Source organism: Micromesistius poutassou (assembly GCF_964030765.1).
Source record: "Micromesistius poutassou genome assembly, chromosome: 17".
In the NCBI taxonomy this organism is placed as follows: Eukaryota; Metazoa; Chordata; class Actinopteri; order Gadiformes; family Gadidae; genus Micromesistius; species Micromesistius poutassou.
Window position 1 is genome coordinate 11,627,251 of NC_140287.1, and position 18,033 is coordinate 11,645,283.

The window sequence follows — 18,033 nt, forward strand, 5'->3', positions numbered from 1 at the left end:
TGTCCTCAGATACACTGACATGATGTCTTGTCTGTAATGTCCTCAGATACACTGACATGATGTCTTGTCTGTAATGTCCTCAGATACACTGACATGATGTCTCGTGTTTAATGTTCTCACCTACACAGACATGATCACGTACACAGACATGACAGAGATGATCTGAAGGGTTCACTGAAACCCCACACATCCTCTCTGCCCTTCAAGCGGTGTGGTTACAGTTTAACACAGCAGACGCGTTGCAACATTTGAGCGTTTCGGGTTTGACGGAAGCGGTCAGAAGCATGTGGGGCGGAGGCGTCTCCATGCGTCAGAGAAGAACAGACGGACGGTCATCTGTCTGGGAGGTTGATGGGGACATGTTCGGGGAGGCAGGGGGAGACAGAGGGAGGCAGGGGGGCGAGGGGTAGGCAGGGGGAGGGAGGGGGACACAGGGGCATCTCTGGTCTTTCTCTTTAAAGCCTTGAGTTGTTTCGCTGTGTTTAACTAAATAGAAAGATTCACATGATGATCTCTCCACATGTCAACTCCACTCCCAAAGTAATGCTAAATATATGTGTAATATGAAATGTTGTCATCTGAACATGACCCTGTGTGAATTACATTGGATTCATACAATTAAGGAAAATAAATGGAGCAAGAAACACACAAGACTTCCAGTAAGCTTTGAGTTTAAAAGGCTGTGATTATTCAAGTGTTCACACAGGGGTTGTGTGAACATCATTTGGTTGAGGATGTGACGCCCGTTCAGACATCACTCAGCCGTCTCCAAAGTCAGTGCGCTCCGGGCGCTCGGTCATAAACCCATAATATCCTGAAATATGACTCAATGAATCTCTCAATATGTGTGTATCGTGGCTTCAATAGCCGAGCCAAACAAACAAGCACCGATGGGGGAAGAAACATTATGTCAACAATGATGAAAATATCCCACACACACAAACACACACACACATCTGCTGCCTCTGAATGCTTTGTTGTTTGAACATTTTGTGCTCCTTCCTCAATCGGGGAAGATGCTGCTCTGTGATGAGCGATGTTAGAACCTTTCCTTTGTCTGAAGTATGAATGTTCTCCTCAGACCTGGTGGAGGCGAAGCTGGTGGGAATCCTGGACATACTGGACGAGGAGAACCGCCTCCCTCAGCCCAGTGACCAGCACTTTGCTGTGGCGGTTCACAGCAAGCACAACAAACACTTCAGACTGACAGTAAGTCATCTGAGTTATGTTAGCTCCTGCCTGCTCTCAGGTCTGTTAGCTCCTGGTTTCAGGACTGTTAGCTCCTGCCTGCTCTCAGGTCTGTTAGCTCCTGGTCTCTGGTCTGTTAGCTCCTGGTCTCAGGTCTGTTAGCTCCTGGTCTCAGGTCTGTTAGCTCCTGGTCTCAGGTCTGTTAGCTCCTGGTCTCTGGTCTGTTAGCTCCTGGTCTCAGGTCTGTTAGCTCCTGGTCTCAGGTCTGTTAGCTCCTGGTCTCAGGACTGTTAGCTCCTGGTCTCAGGACTGTTAGCTCCTGGTCTCAGGTCTGTTAGCTCCTGGTCTCAGGTCTGTTAGCTCCTGGTCTCAGGACTGTTAGCTCCTGGTCTCAGGTCTGTTAGCTCCTGCCTGGTCTCTGGTCTGTTAGCTCCTGCCTGGTCTCTGGTCTGTTAGCTCCTGCCTGGTCTCTGGTCTGTTAGCTCCTGCCTGGTCTCTGGTCTGTTAGCTCCTGCCTGGTCTCTGGTCTGTTAGCTCCTGCCTGGTCTCTGGTCTGTTAGCTCCTGCCTGGTCTCTGGACTCTCAGTAAACACCAACATCCCTTCTGCTTCAGGTTCCTCGTAAGTCCAAGCTGGCCGTTCACAGGAACATCCGCGATGACGAGGGCTTCATCGTCAGGCACTTTGCCGGAGCAGTCTGCTATGAGACGGTAAAACACACTCACACTCATTCTGGATGAATCTGAATCATCTCCAAAGTATGTTGTACTAACGATGTGTGTACTAACGATGTGTGTACTAACGATGGGTGTACTAACGATGGGTGAACTAACGATGGGTGAACTAACGATGGGTGTAATAACGATGGGTGTACTAACGATGGGTGTACTAACGATGGGTGAACTAACGATGGGTGTACTAACGATGGGTGTACTAACGATGGGTGTACTAACGATGGGTGTACTAACGATGGGTGAACTAACGATGGGTGTACTAACGATGGGTGAACTAACGATGGGTGTACTAACGATGGGTGTACTAACGATGGGTATACTAACGATGGGTGTACTAACGATGGGTGTACTAACGATGGGTGTAATAACGATGGGTGTACTAACGATGGGTGAACTAACGATGGGTGTACTAACGATGGGTGTACTAACGATGGGTGTAATAACGATGGGTGTAATAACGATGGGTGTAATAACGATGGGTGTACTAACGATGGGTGAACTAACGATGGGTGAACTAACGATGGGTGTAATAACGACGGGTGAACTAACGAGCGTTGCCTGCAGAAACGCTTTGTGGAGAAGAACAACGACGCACTGCACATGTCCCTGGAGTGTCTGGTTTCCGAGTCAAAGGACAACTTTGTGCGCGAGCTGTTCGAGAACAACGCCAAGGACTCCAAGCAGAAGGCCGGCAAGCTGAGCTTCATCAGCGTGGGGAATAAGTTCAAGGTACTGGTGACACTAGCAAGCTTAGAGTTAGCTGCACAGCTCTGTGTGTGTGTGTGTGTGTGTGTGTGTGTGTGTGTGTGTGTGTGTGTGTGTGTGTGTGTGTGTGTGTGTGTGTGTGTGTGTGTGTGTGTGTGTGTGTGTGTGTGTGTGTGTGTGCCAAATGAATATTATGTTATCCTTTTGAATTAAAGCTGGGGAAGGCAGTTTATTTAATATTTGTTCTTATTTTAACATCCCGACACCAATCAATCAAATGCTCTGACAACCAAAACTCACTATCATATACATTGACCTCATTTTATTGACAGGATTATGCAAAGGGCATTTTAAATTTTCATTTAAAATGAATATCAGCCATGAGAAACATAAGCCCAGAGGCCCCTTCCTCCAGGCCCCTCCAAAACCCCCTCCTTATATAAAGGTAGTTATATTGACATGGGGGTGCATTCCCCTCAAAAGCGTGTCACTGACAGTTGTACAGGAACGCTGCGTTCTCTGTCCCTTAAGAGACAACCCCTCCGTGGATTTGTGGAAAGTTTGTGCAAAAGTTTCTGTCTTTTTTCCTTCTCCGGTTTCAGCAATTCACCTGCTCTGCTTCGTATCCCAAAGCCGTACATAAATACAAACACAGATAATGGAAGTGTGTGTGTGTGTGTGTGTGTGTGTGTGTGTGTGTGTGTGTGTGTGTGTGTGTGTGTGTGTGTGTGAATTATTAACCATCAGTACTCCTATATATTTATATATCCCCAATATTTCATAGGCGACGTTATCAAAGAGAAAGGCTCAGATATGATGGTGCATTTATGACGCAGGAGCAGTCAGAGCGTATGAAAGTAGAGATCAGAACAGGGACATGTTGGAGCAGGAATATCAGTGTCCTGCCGGAGTTCAAATCAATCTTATCACGTCAACGCATATTATTATGTCACTATTGTCATCATTGAAAAAGTAGCTTCGGAGCCCCCTATTTATTGTTGTATCACTGCATTGCTTTCTGTCTGTCTTCCCATGGCTATGTAATTTGACAATCAATGAACCCTAACTGATTATAATTGTCCACTGGCACAGTTTTTAGGTTTTACATCATCACATTATTTACTAGGACCATGCATTAGTCCTACTGCAGGTTAATGCTCGACTGAGTGATGCGCCGCACCTCTCTAGGGCTGAAGTGTGTTTCAAAGTACATCTTGTTGAATGTAAAGCGTCTGACCCTACGGTTTCTCTCCATGTCCACAGACCCAGCTGAACCTGCTCCTGGAGAAGCTCCGCAGCACGGTGAGTACCACCTCCTCACGAGGACCTCCTCATGGTCCCGTGAGGAGGTCCTCCTGGTCCCCTCAGGGGGACCCTCGTGAGGAGGTCCTCCTCACATTATAATACTTAAGCTGTTACACACTTGGGGTGTTTCTTGGGATGCTTCAGTTGGAACAGGGACGCCGCCGTTCTTCTGAGTTTAACAACGGCACATTCAACATGTCAGAAGTCTTCTCACCAGCGTTCTGTCCCCCTGATGCTCTGTGCTCCTTAGGGCTCCAGCTTCATCCGCTGTGTGAAGCCCAACCTGAAGATGGTCAGCCACCAGTTTGAGGGAGCGCAGATCCTGTCCCAGCTGCAGTGCTCTGGTACGGACAACATAGATCTACATATATAGATACTGTATTCACATCCTGTCCCAGCTGCAGTGCCCTGGTACGAACAACATAGATCTACATATATAGATACTGTATTCACATCCTGTCCCAGCTGCAGTGCTCTGGTAATGCAGACATATATCTTCATATATAGATACTGTATTCTCATCCTAAGAAAGACGGGTCAGTAAGGGACACGCACATCAGCAGAATACTGAAAGTACAAAATATCACTGCATTCATCTGTATTAAGGTAGGTTACGGCTAGCTGCACACACATATACTATGGATACACACACACAAGCACACACACATACACTATGGATATTCTCACACAAGCACACACACACGCACATACCCTATGGATACACACACACAAGCACACACAACTTGGCAACAATGCTTTGCACATTTTGTTTAGGGACTGCTCGTTGGATATAGAACAGATAAAAGATATAAAAGATATAAAAAAGTTAGATATAAATATATATATATATAATATATAAACTTTTCAAACTTCTTCAACATAGCTACTGCGTCTCCTGCTACTTCTAAACATCTCGTCTCTCTCTCTCTCTCTCTCTCTCTCTCTCTCTCTCTCTCGCTTTCTCTCTCCCTCTCTCACTCTCACTCTCACTTTCTCTCTTTCTCCCGTGTGTGTGTGTGTGTGCGTGTGTATGTGTGTGTGTGTGTAGGCATGGTGTCGGTGCTGGACCTCATGCAGGGGGGCTTCCCCTCGCGGGCCCCTTTCCATGAACTCTACAACATGTACAAGCGCTACATGCCGGCCAAGCTCACGCGCCTGGACCCCCGGCTCTTCTGCAAGGTGGGGCCCCCTGCCTGTTCTGACTCAAAGAGACCTTCCTGTAGAAGGATCTGCTGGACCTTCCTGTAGCAGGACCTTCCTATAGCAGGACCTTCCTATAGCAGGACCTTCCTGTAGAAGGACCTACATGTAGCAGGACCTTCCTGTAGAAGGATCTACATGTAGCAAGACCTTCCTGTAGCAGGACCTTCCTGTAGCAGGACCACCATGTAGCAGGAGCTTCCTGTAGCAAGACCTTCCTGTAGAAGGACCTACATGTAGCAGGACCTTCCTGTAGAAGGTCCTACATCAGCTCCCAGCCTGGTCTCTAAGCCCCTTGTAGTTCGGATCTTAAAACGTGACTAATGGCATGTTGGTTCGTATTCAAAGAAAAATTCAGCCGGAAGCAAATGAGCTTATGAGTTGAAAATGAGCGATAAGCCGCTTCCATCACGTCTCAACAAGGTATGCAGGGGTCTGCTTAGCAAAGGCTTTAACCACCACAACAGGAAGCTGAACTCCTGCCTGTGTTTTCTCTTCCCTCCCTCTTCCTGTCTAGGCCTTGTTCAAAGCTCTGGGGCTGAACGCAAACGACTATAAGTTTGGACTCACCAGAGTGTTCTTTCGCCCGGGCAAGGTAGAGCGAGTATCACTAATCACTAATAACTGATCAGTCACGACACCTGCAGCTTCACACCAGCTCCTCATCCACACCATGTGTGTGTATTTGTGTGTGTGTGTGTGTGTGTGTGTGTGTGTGTGTGTGTGTGTGTGTGTGTGTGTGTGTGTGTGTGTCAGTTTGCAGAGTTTGACCAGATCATGAAGTCGGACCCTGATCATCTGGCTGATCTGGTGAAGAAGGTGAACCAGTGGCTGATCTGCAGTCGGTGGAAGAAGGTGCAGTGGTGCACGCTGTCCGTTATCAAACGTGAGTTACGTTCAACACCACAACAACTCATGGTGATTAACAGATGAACAGCTCATTGTCGATGAGCATTCAGTCCCTCAGTGCCAATCCATTTGAGTGATTTTCTGCTATGCTGCAGTGGAACTGACCTATTTTGCTGTCTCATTGCTGTGATTTGTGTGGTATTAAGATGGACTTTGTGGAATAATAAGAGATATTCGCCTAACCTTGACACAAAAACTAAATTATGTTTCAGACTTTACTCAATATGCCTATATGCTGAAAGCCATCAAAATTTTAAAGAGGACACAGGGAAAAAACATGATTTCTTTGATCCATTACCCACCCAATTGCAAGTGATTGATTTCCACCATCCAAAGTCAATTCTGGCGACAAATTCTCATCTGGCGATGATTTTCCTTGTCAAAGTATTTCATGGTGATGAGTTCATGTGCCGTCCTCCGTCTCCGCCCACACACACAGAACTTCACTTTGCTTTGACTGGTTTCCATCGCAGCCCGTCTGTTCTCTCCCTGGTCTTCAGGGCCGGAGTCGTTCCTTATCTCCACTTTGATGCGCCTTCTGTCACTGGCACAGAAATACACATTAGCCAGTTCTACTGATTTTTGTTTTGCTCTTTGAAAAGGAAAGAAGTATGGCATTTTGTGTGTGTTTGCTCAGCAATAAGAACCCATAGATAACAATATATATAAAACGCTTTGGCAGCGTGCGTTGTGAGGACTGCACTGATGGAGTGTTGCAGCTCTCTGTATTCATATAGCAGTCCGTCGCGTCTCCATGGGCCCAGGCTCGTACAGGCAAAACATTCATAGCTTCATCATCTCTCCAGGGTGCAGGAGCCGGGTTCATTGTATGGATGATAATGTTGGAGCGAACACATCCTCGGGAGAGTGCAACCGTGCATAGAATTCACAGAACAAGCATTTGTTCTGTGAAGGGGTTTCTCTCTGCATTGTTATTTTTTGTTATTTTTGTTGGTTTTCTGTTTCCAACCCTTTTGTGTTTTTGTCTGCGTTGACAGTCAGGAACAAAATGCGGTACAGAGCCGCAGCCTGCATCAAGATCCAGAAGACTGTGCGCATGTGGCTCTGCAAGAAGAAACACAAGCCCCGGTGAGTCGGCATCCAGTCCCTCCACCATCTCCAGACACGGGGATGGTGGTGGTGGTGGTGTGGTGGTGGTGGTGGCTGTGGTGGCAGAAACACACTCCTCCACTTTCAATACCTCCACCATCTCGAGACACGATGATGGTGGTGGTGTGGTGGTGGCTGTGCTGGTGGTGGTGGTCAGTTGGTGTTGGTGGTGGCACTGGCCTTGACAAGAGGATACTAAACAGCACATTGAGTAGAGGTTTCATTTGAGCAATGCCTTGGGAATACTTACAGGACTCACACAAGATGAGCCCAAACAAGCAGAGTTTTAGCAGAGAATTGATTTTATTCTCACACAGTTTGACGTGTGATGCAGAAGTGTGTATCAAGCTCACATCTTCAACGTACAGGAAGAAGAGGGATTGTAGACGAAGGAGTTCTGGGATTGGAGGTTCAGTTTGTCCAGATGCGGTCATAAAACCCACAGGGGAAGAGAGTTCCACTCTGGCTCTGAACTGGAGCACAAGAGAACATTGCAGTGTGTCTGAACCGGGTCACACATCCCAAGCTGGGCCTTTTCACCCCAAACCAACAGCCCTGCCTCATCCTCATCCCCTCTGGTCCTCCTGTGGTTCTGACTGTTCCACCTCAGCTCTGCTCCTATCGGTCCCTCAAGCACATCCCTTATTGGGTCTTTTAGGGGCAGCTTTAAATAGAGCCACTGTGCAGTGGTCTGGTCCCTAGGGGGGGGTGGGGGCAGGGTAGGGTGTGTGGGTGTGTGTCTGCCCCCCCCCCCCCCCCCCATGGTTCCACTGAGGAGGGAGTGACCCTAACTGTTCTCTCTGCCCCCCCTCCCACCCCCATGATTCCCCCCCTCCAGCATCGACGGCCTGCTGAAGGTGAGGAACCTGCAGCAGCGGATGGACCGCTTCAACGAGGCGGTGGGCGGCCTGAAGGAGGGGAAGCAGGAGATGGCCAAGCAGATCCAGCAGCTGGCCGCCGCCATCGAGGCCCTGATCGCCAAGATCAAGGTGAGGCTTCGCCCGTCACCTGGAGCCCAGGGCCAGCTCCCTGCTGCCTCTGAGGGGAGGCGTGTGTGTGTGTGTGTCTTTGAGAGTGTGTGTGTGTGTGTGTCTTTGTGCGTGCATGCGTCTTTGTGTGCGTGCCGCGCATGCATGCGCGCGTGCGCAGCTGAAGGCCGTTGAACCCTCATCCTGACCTTTGACCCTTCAGGCCACGGCGATGACGCGGCAGGCCATCGACGCCGAGTACCAGGCCCTGGTGAGGCTGGCCGCCGAGCTGCTGTCCTCCATGCAGAAGAAGAAGCAGGAGGAGGAGGAGAGGGAGAGGCTGAAGCACATCGAGGAGGACATGGAGAAGGAGAGGAGGAGGAGGGAGGAGGAGGATCAGAAGCGCAGCCAGGAGCAGGAGGACAGACGCACGTACGTGGGACGGTGAACCGAGACGCCTCAGCGGCCTCATTGTGCTCCCCAAAGAGAGAGAGGAGCCGAGTGACTGATCCTCCGTCCTGCTCCTGTCTGTAGGAAGGCGGAGATGGAGCTGAAGAGGAAGCAGGAGGAGGAGGAGAGGAAGAAGAGGAAGGACGAGGAGAAGGTCTCCCAGGTTTGGACACGCTAACTCCTGTCTGTCCCTGTTGCTGCACTTTCACACGTTTAACTGCAATCAATTGTTTGCCATTTCATATTCTATTTCTTCATAGGCTTTGGGTTGTCAGGTCCCACTGAGCTTGTTTCCTTTTCCAAATCGTGCAGAACCCACTTTTGTGCATCATAGTGGAGGGACAAATCCAAACCCATCTCCTCCGATAGGTTTGCTCAATGCTCCTCATCCCAGACCCAACAGGTCCTTGTTTGTGGTCAAGAGACCTGACCCAATACTGGGTGTTCTTTAAGACCCCAGTCAAATGATACATGTCCATATCTTATTATTATAATATCATAATATTATCCTATTAGACATACTACATATCCTATAGGCATAGACATTCCTTTAGGTTATAGGGCAGTAAGCCCTTTACATACTTACATACTGTACATACATACATTCTTGTTTACCTAATCTTTAATGAATGGATCTTAGACCAAAACTTATGCAACTTACAATAAAGGGTACAATAACTACACACACAGAATGTTTTATTTTCTAGAATACAGCATTACAGTTTTTGATTCAGACTTTGAAGGTCCCTCTTCCAGCCTCCCTCTGTGAGAGAGATTGGTTGGCCCCTCTGTCTCCCATAGCAACAGCTTAGTACATGACATTGATCGAATTCCCCAGGGCTCCCCCTGCCTTGCCCTCCCCATCCCCTGATCTTGATGGATGACTCCACTTCCTGCTGAGAATCTAGCGGGGAAATGGGGCTTTGGACCAGCACGCCTCGCTGGGGCTTTTATCATCACCACCCAGCTCATCACCCGTCCTCGCCTTGACCTCCGCTCCTCTCCTCCTGATGGCTTCTCACCTTCTCCCCCTTCTCCCCCTTACCTCCTTCTCCTCTGCATTCCCTGCTGATAATATGACAGGGATAAAGGATCCTCCTCCCTCCTTACGCCAACTCCTCTCACTCCCACCCTCTGACCAGCTGCTTTGATCAACTTCTCTCTCCAACTCTCTCCATCTCTCCATCTCTCCATCTCTCTCTATCTATCTCCATCTCTCCATCTCTCTCCCTCTCTCTCCCTCTCTCCCTCTCTCCATCTCTCTCCATCTCTCCATCTCTCCTCTGTCTCTCCTCCATCTCTCTCCATCTCTCTCCATCTCTCTCCCTCTCTCTCCCTCTCTCCATCTCTCTCCATCTCTCCTCCATCTCTCTCCATCTCTCTTCATCTCTCTTAATCCTCCTTAATCCTCCCTCAGCCCCTGACCAAACCCAAGGTTCTTGGAGAGCTTTATTTTTCGAGGTGCCGTCTGTGCCTGAAGACCTTTAGATGAGATCAAAGCTGGTGTCCCTGCTCGTGCGTTTCACACTTCCGCCACGCCAGCCCTTCTCCCTCGCCCAGAGGCATCATGCTGCATCAGGCAGTATGCTGTCATGGTGACCTGCTTGATGTCAGTCTGTCATCAGCCTCCTCAGATATTCCTCTTCAAGTCCAGAGCCTGAAGACTGAGCTTCAGAATCCAGATTAACTCATAAAGCAGGAGGGGGGGAATATTCTTCATCCCTCTGGAAACTCTATTTTTGTCCTAGAAAGAAGGAAAACGATTGTTAATAATACTTCATATATTTTATGCTATGTCATTTTGTCACGGATTAAAACTATTCATTAGGTCGCTTTATGTTTTCCTAATATGAATAGTTGTATAATGTGTTTATTACTTATTGTTGACAGTCTGCAGTCATGTTGACCTTTGTACAGCTCGCTCTCCTCAGGAATGTGTGTTTGGTCTAGACTCTCCAGGCCTTAATGCTGCCTTGGCCCCTGGGCTGCCCCTCATTAGGAGCCGTTCACACAGCCTGGCACCGACAGGGAGATTACACCATCTGAAACACCACCACACACCACATCAGACTTATAGAAGTCAATGTGAATTATATTTGATACATAATGATCATAATAATAATCATCATCTTAATCATGATAATTGATTAAGAAAAAACAGTTGTAAGTTCTCCTTTTAAAGCATTCTAACACTTTCTCCTCCTCCTCCTCCTCTTTCTCCGCCTAATTCTCCTTCTCCTTCTCCATGCTCCTTCTTCCTCATCCTCCCCCCTCCTCCTCCTCCTCTTTCTCCCCCTCCTCCTCCTCTTTCTCCTCTTTCTCCTCCTGCGCCTTCCTCATCCTCCCCCCTCCTCCTCCTCCTCCTCTTCCTCATCCCCCCCCCCCCACCAGGCGGAGCTGGAGGCCCAGCTGCTGTTGGACCGGGAGGAGCAGGCCCAGTGTGTGGTGATGGTCGAGCAGGAGCGCCGAGACCGGGAGCTCGCCATGCGGATCGCCCAGAGCGAGGCGGAGCTCATCACCGAGGAGGGGCAGCTGGACGCCAGCCTGCGGAGGTACCGTCCCTGAGTGTCCCCTCAGTGTCCCGAAATGCACTCTTAGCGTCCCGTCGCACACACTTAGTGTCCCAACACACTGGGTGTCCCCTCACACTTAGTGTCCCCTCACACTTAGTGTCCCGTCACACACACTTTGTGTCCCCTCACACTTGGTGTCCCCTCACACTTAGTGTCCCGTCAGACACACTTAGTGTCCCAACACACACTTAGTGTCCCAACAGACACTTCGTGTCCCAACACAAACATAGTGTCCCCTCACACTTAAGTGTCCCAACACACACTTCATTATGCAAACACATATATATCCCATTTACACATTTACATACACACACATTTATAGAAGTACATCACACACCTTTCATCAACTACACACTCTACAGACTTCTACAAATGCATGCATGCACTGCCGCCACATGCCACTGAATGGTTGTGCTGTGGTTTTTGATGCTGTTGTGTTCGTGCATGCGAGTGTGACCTCTGTCTTGTTGCTGTGCTCTCCCCCAGTCAGGAGTATTTCTTAGGTCTGCCTATATCTTCATCCTCAGCCAGGGTCATGTAAGACACCTTCATCATCATCCTCATCCTCGTCGCTACCACCGCCTGTATTGTGAGCTAGCTCCTGTAGCTAGCGACTGCACAACATAGCAATGATAATCTCACACTCATCCCTGTCCTAATCTTCTCTTATTAATCATGCAAGCAACTGAAAACTATGTTTTTTTTTTCTTTTGAGAAAGCTAATGAGATACCTACTTAGTAAAATATTCTAGCTAATTTGTAGAATTTGTGGTAGAATATTTGACTAAGTAGGTATCTCGTTATCTTCCAACGATCTGATTTGAATTCACATTGCATGGTGAGGTAACTGAAGGGCTAATGGATCACAACGTCCCATTTTCATCAAACAACATGGCAATGACGCACCCTCACCCTAACATACCCTCACCCTATTCCTCACTCTCACCCTAACATACCCTCACCCTAACCCTCCTTACCCTAACATACCCTCACCCTAATCCTCACCCTCACCCTAACATACCCTCACCCTAAAATACCCTCACCCCAACCCTCACCCTAACCCTCACCCTAACGTACCATAACTCTCACCCTCACCCTAACCCTCACCCTAACTTTCCCTAACCCTCACCTTAACCCTAACATACCCTAACCCTCACCCTCACCCTAACCCTAAAGTACCCTCACCCTAACCTGAAAAAGCTAATGGATCACAACGTCCCGTTTTCATCAAACAAAATATGCAGCCTCTTCCCTTTGGTCCTGGGGGCTCAAAGGGAAGAGCGTTGACTTCAAACCTCCAGGAGGATGAGAACAACAGCGTTATTAATCAAGCTTGGGAGAATTAGCAACCTATGCTACCATCGGGGTTGGTAGATGAGTAATCCCCCAGACTCCCAGATATTAAGCCCCTTACGGCCCTGTAAATAGAGGAGGTAAATCCGCTCTTATTATTGAATTAGCCGCCCGGCACAGCAGGGGGGGTAGCTGAGAGCAGCTCAGACATGAAGAGTCTCTGTAAGGAGAGAGAGAGAGCCGTACTCAGTTTGTATGGAAGGTGGAGTCGACATTGGTTTGAAATCAAGGGCTCTGTGTTCATATACATTTAAATCACACAGTTTGCGATAGAAAGTCAGACACTGAATTGCCGTTTCTGGCGCAGTCTGTTGTCAGATGGGAACCAGTGCATCCTACAGGACTAGGATAAACTTTATATATACAGCAGTATAGGGTAGGGTATATATATTTACAGGAGTATATGGTAGGGTATATATGTACAGGAGTATAGGATAGGGTATATATATACAGCAGTACAGGGTAGGGTATATATGTACAGGAGTATAGGATAGGGTATATATATACAGCAGTACAGGGTAGGGTATATATGTACAGGAGTATAGGATAGGGTATATATATACAGCAGTACAGGGTAGGGTATATATGTACAGGAGTATAGGATAGGGTATATATATATACAGCAGTACAGGGTAGGGTATATACAGCAGTATAAGGTAGGTATATATACAGGAGTATAGAGTAGGGTATATATGTACAGCAGTATAGGGTAGGGATGCAGGTAGTAGTTTGATCTCTCATCACACAACCAGCCTATGGCCTTGTTTGCTTTCATTCAGATTGTTAAATGTTAATATGTACGGTGATATCTTTATTGATTTGATTCAGACAAACTTGATGATGATTTGCTCTTCTTCACCAGATTTTTTCATACTTGAAAAACAATCTATTCTATCCCCTCTTTCCAAATCATCTACATTAACGACAATTAACCTGGCGACTCCCATCCGCACTCCCTCTCTGCCACCAAAGAGTCTCTCTCCTGCAGTGGTTCCCTCGGTCGCCCCGTTCCCTGTTGTATGTTGAATCAGAGAGTCTCTGTCTATCAAAGAGTCTCTCTCTATCAAAGAGTCTCTCTCTCCTGCTGTCCCGTTCCCTGTTGTATGTTGATCCATTCCTGTATGTTGATCCACTTCTTGTGTTGTATATGGATCCACTTCCGGTATGTTGATCCACTTCCTGTCCCACCCCCCCCCCTGTGCTGTATAGTGATCCACTCCCTGTCCTCCTCCTGGGTTGTATATTGATCCACTTCCTGTATGTTGATCCACTTCCTGTCCCCACCCCCCCAGGGGTCCTCAGGTCCAGGCCACTAAAGCCGCCGCCGGCGTCAAGAAGTACGACCTCAGCAAGTGGAAGTACGCCGAGCTGCGTGATGTCATCAACACATCCTGTGGTAAGAAGACCCCCCCTCCTCCCCCCCCAACAGAGCGTCCAGTGATATGCCTCCCCTTCCCCCCTCCCTCCACAGAGCATCCAGTGATATGCCCCCCCCCCCACACACACACAGAGCGTCCAGTGATATGCCCCCCCCCCACACACACAGAGCGTCCAGTGATATGCCCCCCCCACCCCTCCCTCCACAGAGCGTCCAGTGATATGCCCCCCCCACCCCTCCCTCCACAGAGCGCACAGTGATATGCCCCCCCCCACACACACACACAGAGCGTCCAGTGATATGCCCCCCCCACCCCTCCCTCCACAGAGCGTCCAGTGATATGCCCCCCCACCCCTCCCTCCACAGAGCGTCCAGTGATATGCCCCCCCTCCCTCCACAGAGCGTCCAGTGTGCACGCTTTACACCCCTTGGCCGCCTAAATCGTCCCAGCATCATTTATTTAGCCACTGTGGTTAATAATTCAAATGTCTCACATGCGTTTTCTGTAACTCTACCCATACCTCAAAAAGTCATTCGGGCTCTGCCACGTGCCAAAACACACACGCACACACACACACACCCACACACACCTATGCAAACTCACATACATGCACACACACATACACACACACCTATGCACACATAGACACATGCACATATACAAACCTACGCACACACACACATGCACACACACCCACACGCCTACGCACACTCACACATAAGCAAACACACATAAACACACACACACACACACACACACACACACACACACACACACACCTACGCACACTCACACACATGCACATATACACGCACAAACACACATAATTGTACACCGTCACCCACACACACCTACAGACACACAAACACATATGTACACACACACACCTATAAATATGCACACACACGTGCACACGTATGTGGTCCATCTTTCTTACATGCCGATGCCCCTGTAGTCTGCTGTCATGGAGACGGCTGAGGGGAAACCAGCTCCACTAAACAGGTCACTCTGAGGTGGGCTGCTGCAGGGGAGTCCCTCCTGAGTTCTGTTGAAATTTGACGCATGGAGAAAAGGCTCACAGAGGAAGAAATAGCAGCAATGGCTCCACTTCCCTCTGACGGGGGGGGGGTAAGGGGCCGGGATGTTTGTTCCATTCAGATGCTAAAGTAGCGTTTAGTGTTTAGGATGGGAACCACACCAGCTCTGTGTTGACTTTGATGTTTGATTCAAAGTTTAAAGTCTGTTCATATGTTGAGTGGCAGCCGGTATGTTTAACCCGCCACCTGCAGTAGAGTTATGATTAGTTGTGTAGTAGTTGTGATAACTGTTAACTTTGTGTTAACTTTGTGTTGTGTGTGCAGACATCGACCTGCTGGCGGCCTGCAGGGAGGAGTTCCACCGCCGGCTGAAGGTCTACCACGCCTGGAAGTCCAAGAACAGGAAGAGGACCGACGAGGACGACAACCAGCGGGCCCCCAAGTGTGTGACCGACTACGGTCCGTGGAGACGCTCTCACACTGTCTGTGTACAATTAGTGTATTATTTAGACAGTACTGATTATCTCATAGTACCCGCCGTTTACAATTTCGATCTGAAGAATCTGATCCACGGAATGTCAGGGCGGGCCGATAACATCAGACATCTTTAATATTTACGACAGATCGGCGTGGCCCGATCAAATCCTCAATGTGAGAGATCTGATCCGAGAGCGCTGAGTGCGAATGGCCAATGAAAAAACGATCTTAAAAAGAGGAAAACAGAAATCTCTCAAAATTTGTTTCACTGAGACTTAACAGCTCTTGAACCTCCAGAGATCGTGTGATCATGTGATCACGTGTCACCTGACTGGTTGTCTTCCTCCAGCTGAACAGAACCCGGCGCCCGCAGCCACTGCCGCACCACAGGAAGTGGCCATGAACCGGCAGCAGCGCTACTTCCGTATCCCGTTCATCCGGCCGGCGGACCAGTACAAGGACCCCCAGAACAAGAAGAAGGGCTGGTGGTACGCACACTTCGACGGGCCCTGGATCGCACGCCAGATGGAGCTGCACCCCGACAAGAGGCCCATCGTGCTGGTGGCCGGTGAGTGGGCGATGAGAGGCTCCGATAGGCTGGAGGCATGGGGGGGGAAATGTCATTGGGCTTCAGCGTTGGGTCCGCTCTGTAATATGGTGTTATTATTCATCTTCTTCATGTTTTCCTGTCCTTTTCTTCCACCTCTTCCTAATCCATTTCTTCTCCATTATTTCCTTCTTCTTCTACTTCCTGTTCTTCTTCTCCTCCTTTCCTCCTCCTCTTCTCCCTTCTCCTCGTTCTCCTCTCCCTCTTCCTCCTCTTCTCCCTCCTCCTCCTCCTCCCCCCCCCCCCCCCCCCTCCTCCTCCTCCTCTCCCACCCCCTCCTCTCCCTCCTCCTCCCCCCCCCTCCTCCTCCCCCTGCACCCCTAAAGGGAAGGATGACATGGAGATGTGTGAGCTGAGCCTGGAGGAGACGGGTCTGACCAGGAAGCGCGGCGCTGAGATCCTCCCGCGGCAGTTTGAGGAGATCTGGGAGCGCTGCGACGGTATCCAATACCTGAGGAGCGCCATCGAGAGCAAGCAGGCGCGGCCCACCTACGCCACCGCCATGCTCCAGAACCTGCTCAAATAACCAGAGGCCCAGAACCCGCTCAGATGAACCAGAACACCAGATCCTGCTCAGATGAACCAGAACCTGCTCAAATAACCACAGAAGATAGACCAGAACCTGCTCAGATGAACCAGAGAAACACACTGACACACACACTGCATACACACTGACACACACAGACACACACGGGGTACTGCAGGGAGATATGCTGAACACAAGAAATTCAGAAGGGGTTACTCTGACAGGGTCTCTATAACAAGTTGTCTTAGCTGATTTCACTTTGTGTTTTATTGTTTTGAGTTGTGCTCAGTCTTCTTGTAGAGCAACATTGTTGTGCATTCAGCCGCTCTGCTTGATGCTGTCATGAGGCCTTAAGACTGCAGATCACTGCACTGTTTCCCCGGTAGAACACTGCTGTCAGGCAAAGACATGGAGCAACTAGATGTAGTTTTATTTGAACTTTGCTAGAAAGTCATAGAAAATGTTTGAAATAGGGATCAACGATCACATCTCTTGTCTGGTTTTACATTTCTTTGTTCTTTGGTGCGTTAAGATGTTACTTAAACATGACATCTTAGATGACATTATTAGACATAATAATTTGAAGCAACAAATGGATTTAAAGGAAAAGTGTTAATTTATGCTAAAACTATCAATAAAGCGTGTTGGTTTACTTTTTATTATCATTGTATGCTCATAAACACTTCCAGAGCAGTGGAATATACCCAATATATATCTTCCAATTATGACATAGCTCGGACAAAAGTTGTTCTGACCATTTTGCGTATTTCCATAGAATCTGTGTCCCTTCTTGAATGCATCTTTAAATAGTAGAAGCTGCATTTGGAGTAGTGCTGTGAAAACGCAATGAGCCTTCTCATAACCTGGAGTCTAGTATCTTTGTTTTTGTAATCACCGTTGAATCCCGTTTGGCAGATTGATTTTCTCTTGTTTGTTAACAGGAATCTTTTGTGTTTGTGTGATTTGTCCTGGAAGTTGATCATTTCATTTGACCACGAGTCATCATCTCAGCTCAGAAATTCACATTTCTTGAACCTATATAGATTTTGTGAAAGATTTGGTTGAACTTGTAATTGTTTCTGCTTCTCCCCAGACTCGTATGCCTGTCAATGCTTGAATTGATTAGTAAATAAATACTGCAACCACATATTAAACCACTGTTTTAGCCTTATTTAATATAGAGATCCTCCAAGTGGGGACAAGACTTCTCAATTAACACAGAGACACATTCAAAAAAGGTTCACTTTTTTTTCCAAAAATAGTTTATTCTTTGCCACAAAATGTAAAATGTACAAAAATGTCCGGATGTTGCAGGATTTTTTGTTGAAATCCAACTCTCTAAAACCCAAACAGCTGATGTTGTTTACACACAGCAGGACAGAATTATTTTTTTCCAATTCCAGTTGACTCTCCAAGGTGATCAGTATGTACATTCTTACAGGGCTCTGAGAAACATTAAACACACAACAATGCACGCCTCCAACCTTCAGTTAAAAGCAGAATGATGTTGTTT

The 18,033-nt window shown here is 48.2% G+C and overlaps 1 protein-coding gene across 2 annotated transcripts in view; it reads left to right on the plus strand.

Moving 5' to 3' along the window:
• Window positions 1–17,516, plus strand: part of LOC311362668 (unconventional myosin-VI-like) — a gene marked incomplete at its 5' end in the record, with an annotated part of 29,017 nt that extends 11,501 nt beyond the window's left edge. The window contains 18 exons of one of the 2 annotated variants that reach the window (XM_084482566.1): window positions 1,082–1,209; window positions 1,802–1,897; window positions 2,486–2,650; window positions 3,890–3,928; window positions 4,182–4,275; window positions 4,980–5,110; window positions 5,649–5,726; window positions 5,888–6,017; window positions 7,039–7,129; window positions 7,989–8,139; window positions 8,342–8,550; window positions 8,653–8,731; window positions 10,960–11,120; window positions 11,628–11,678; window positions 13,787–13,890; window positions 15,235–15,369; window positions 15,737–15,955; window positions 16,321–17,516. In XM_084482566.1, coding sequence (XP_084338692.1) covers window positions 1,082–1,209; window positions 1,802–1,897; window positions 2,486–2,650; window positions 3,890–3,928; window positions 4,182–4,275; window positions 4,980–5,110; window positions 5,649–5,726; window positions 5,888–6,017; window positions 7,039–7,129; window positions 7,989–8,139; window positions 8,342–8,550; window positions 8,653–8,731; window positions 10,960–11,120; window positions 11,628–11,678; window positions 13,787–13,890; window positions 15,235–15,369; window positions 15,737–15,955; window positions 16,321–16,520 — 2,261 coding nt within the window. In that variant the 3' untranslated portion in view covers window positions 16,521–17,516. The remainder of the gene's footprint in view (window positions 1–1,081; window positions 1,210–1,801; window positions 1,898–2,485; window positions 2,651–3,889; window positions 3,929–4,181; window positions 4,276–4,979; window positions 5,111–5,648; window positions 5,727–5,887; window positions 6,018–7,038; window positions 7,130–7,988; window positions 8,140–8,341; window positions 8,551–8,652; window positions 8,732–10,959; window positions 11,121–11,627; window positions 11,679–13,786; window positions 13,891–15,234; window positions 15,370–15,736; window positions 15,956–16,320) is intronic. The other variant, XM_084482567.1, reaches the window with a different exon arrangement.
• Between the last annotated feature and the right edge of the window lie 517 nt (window positions 17,517–18,033).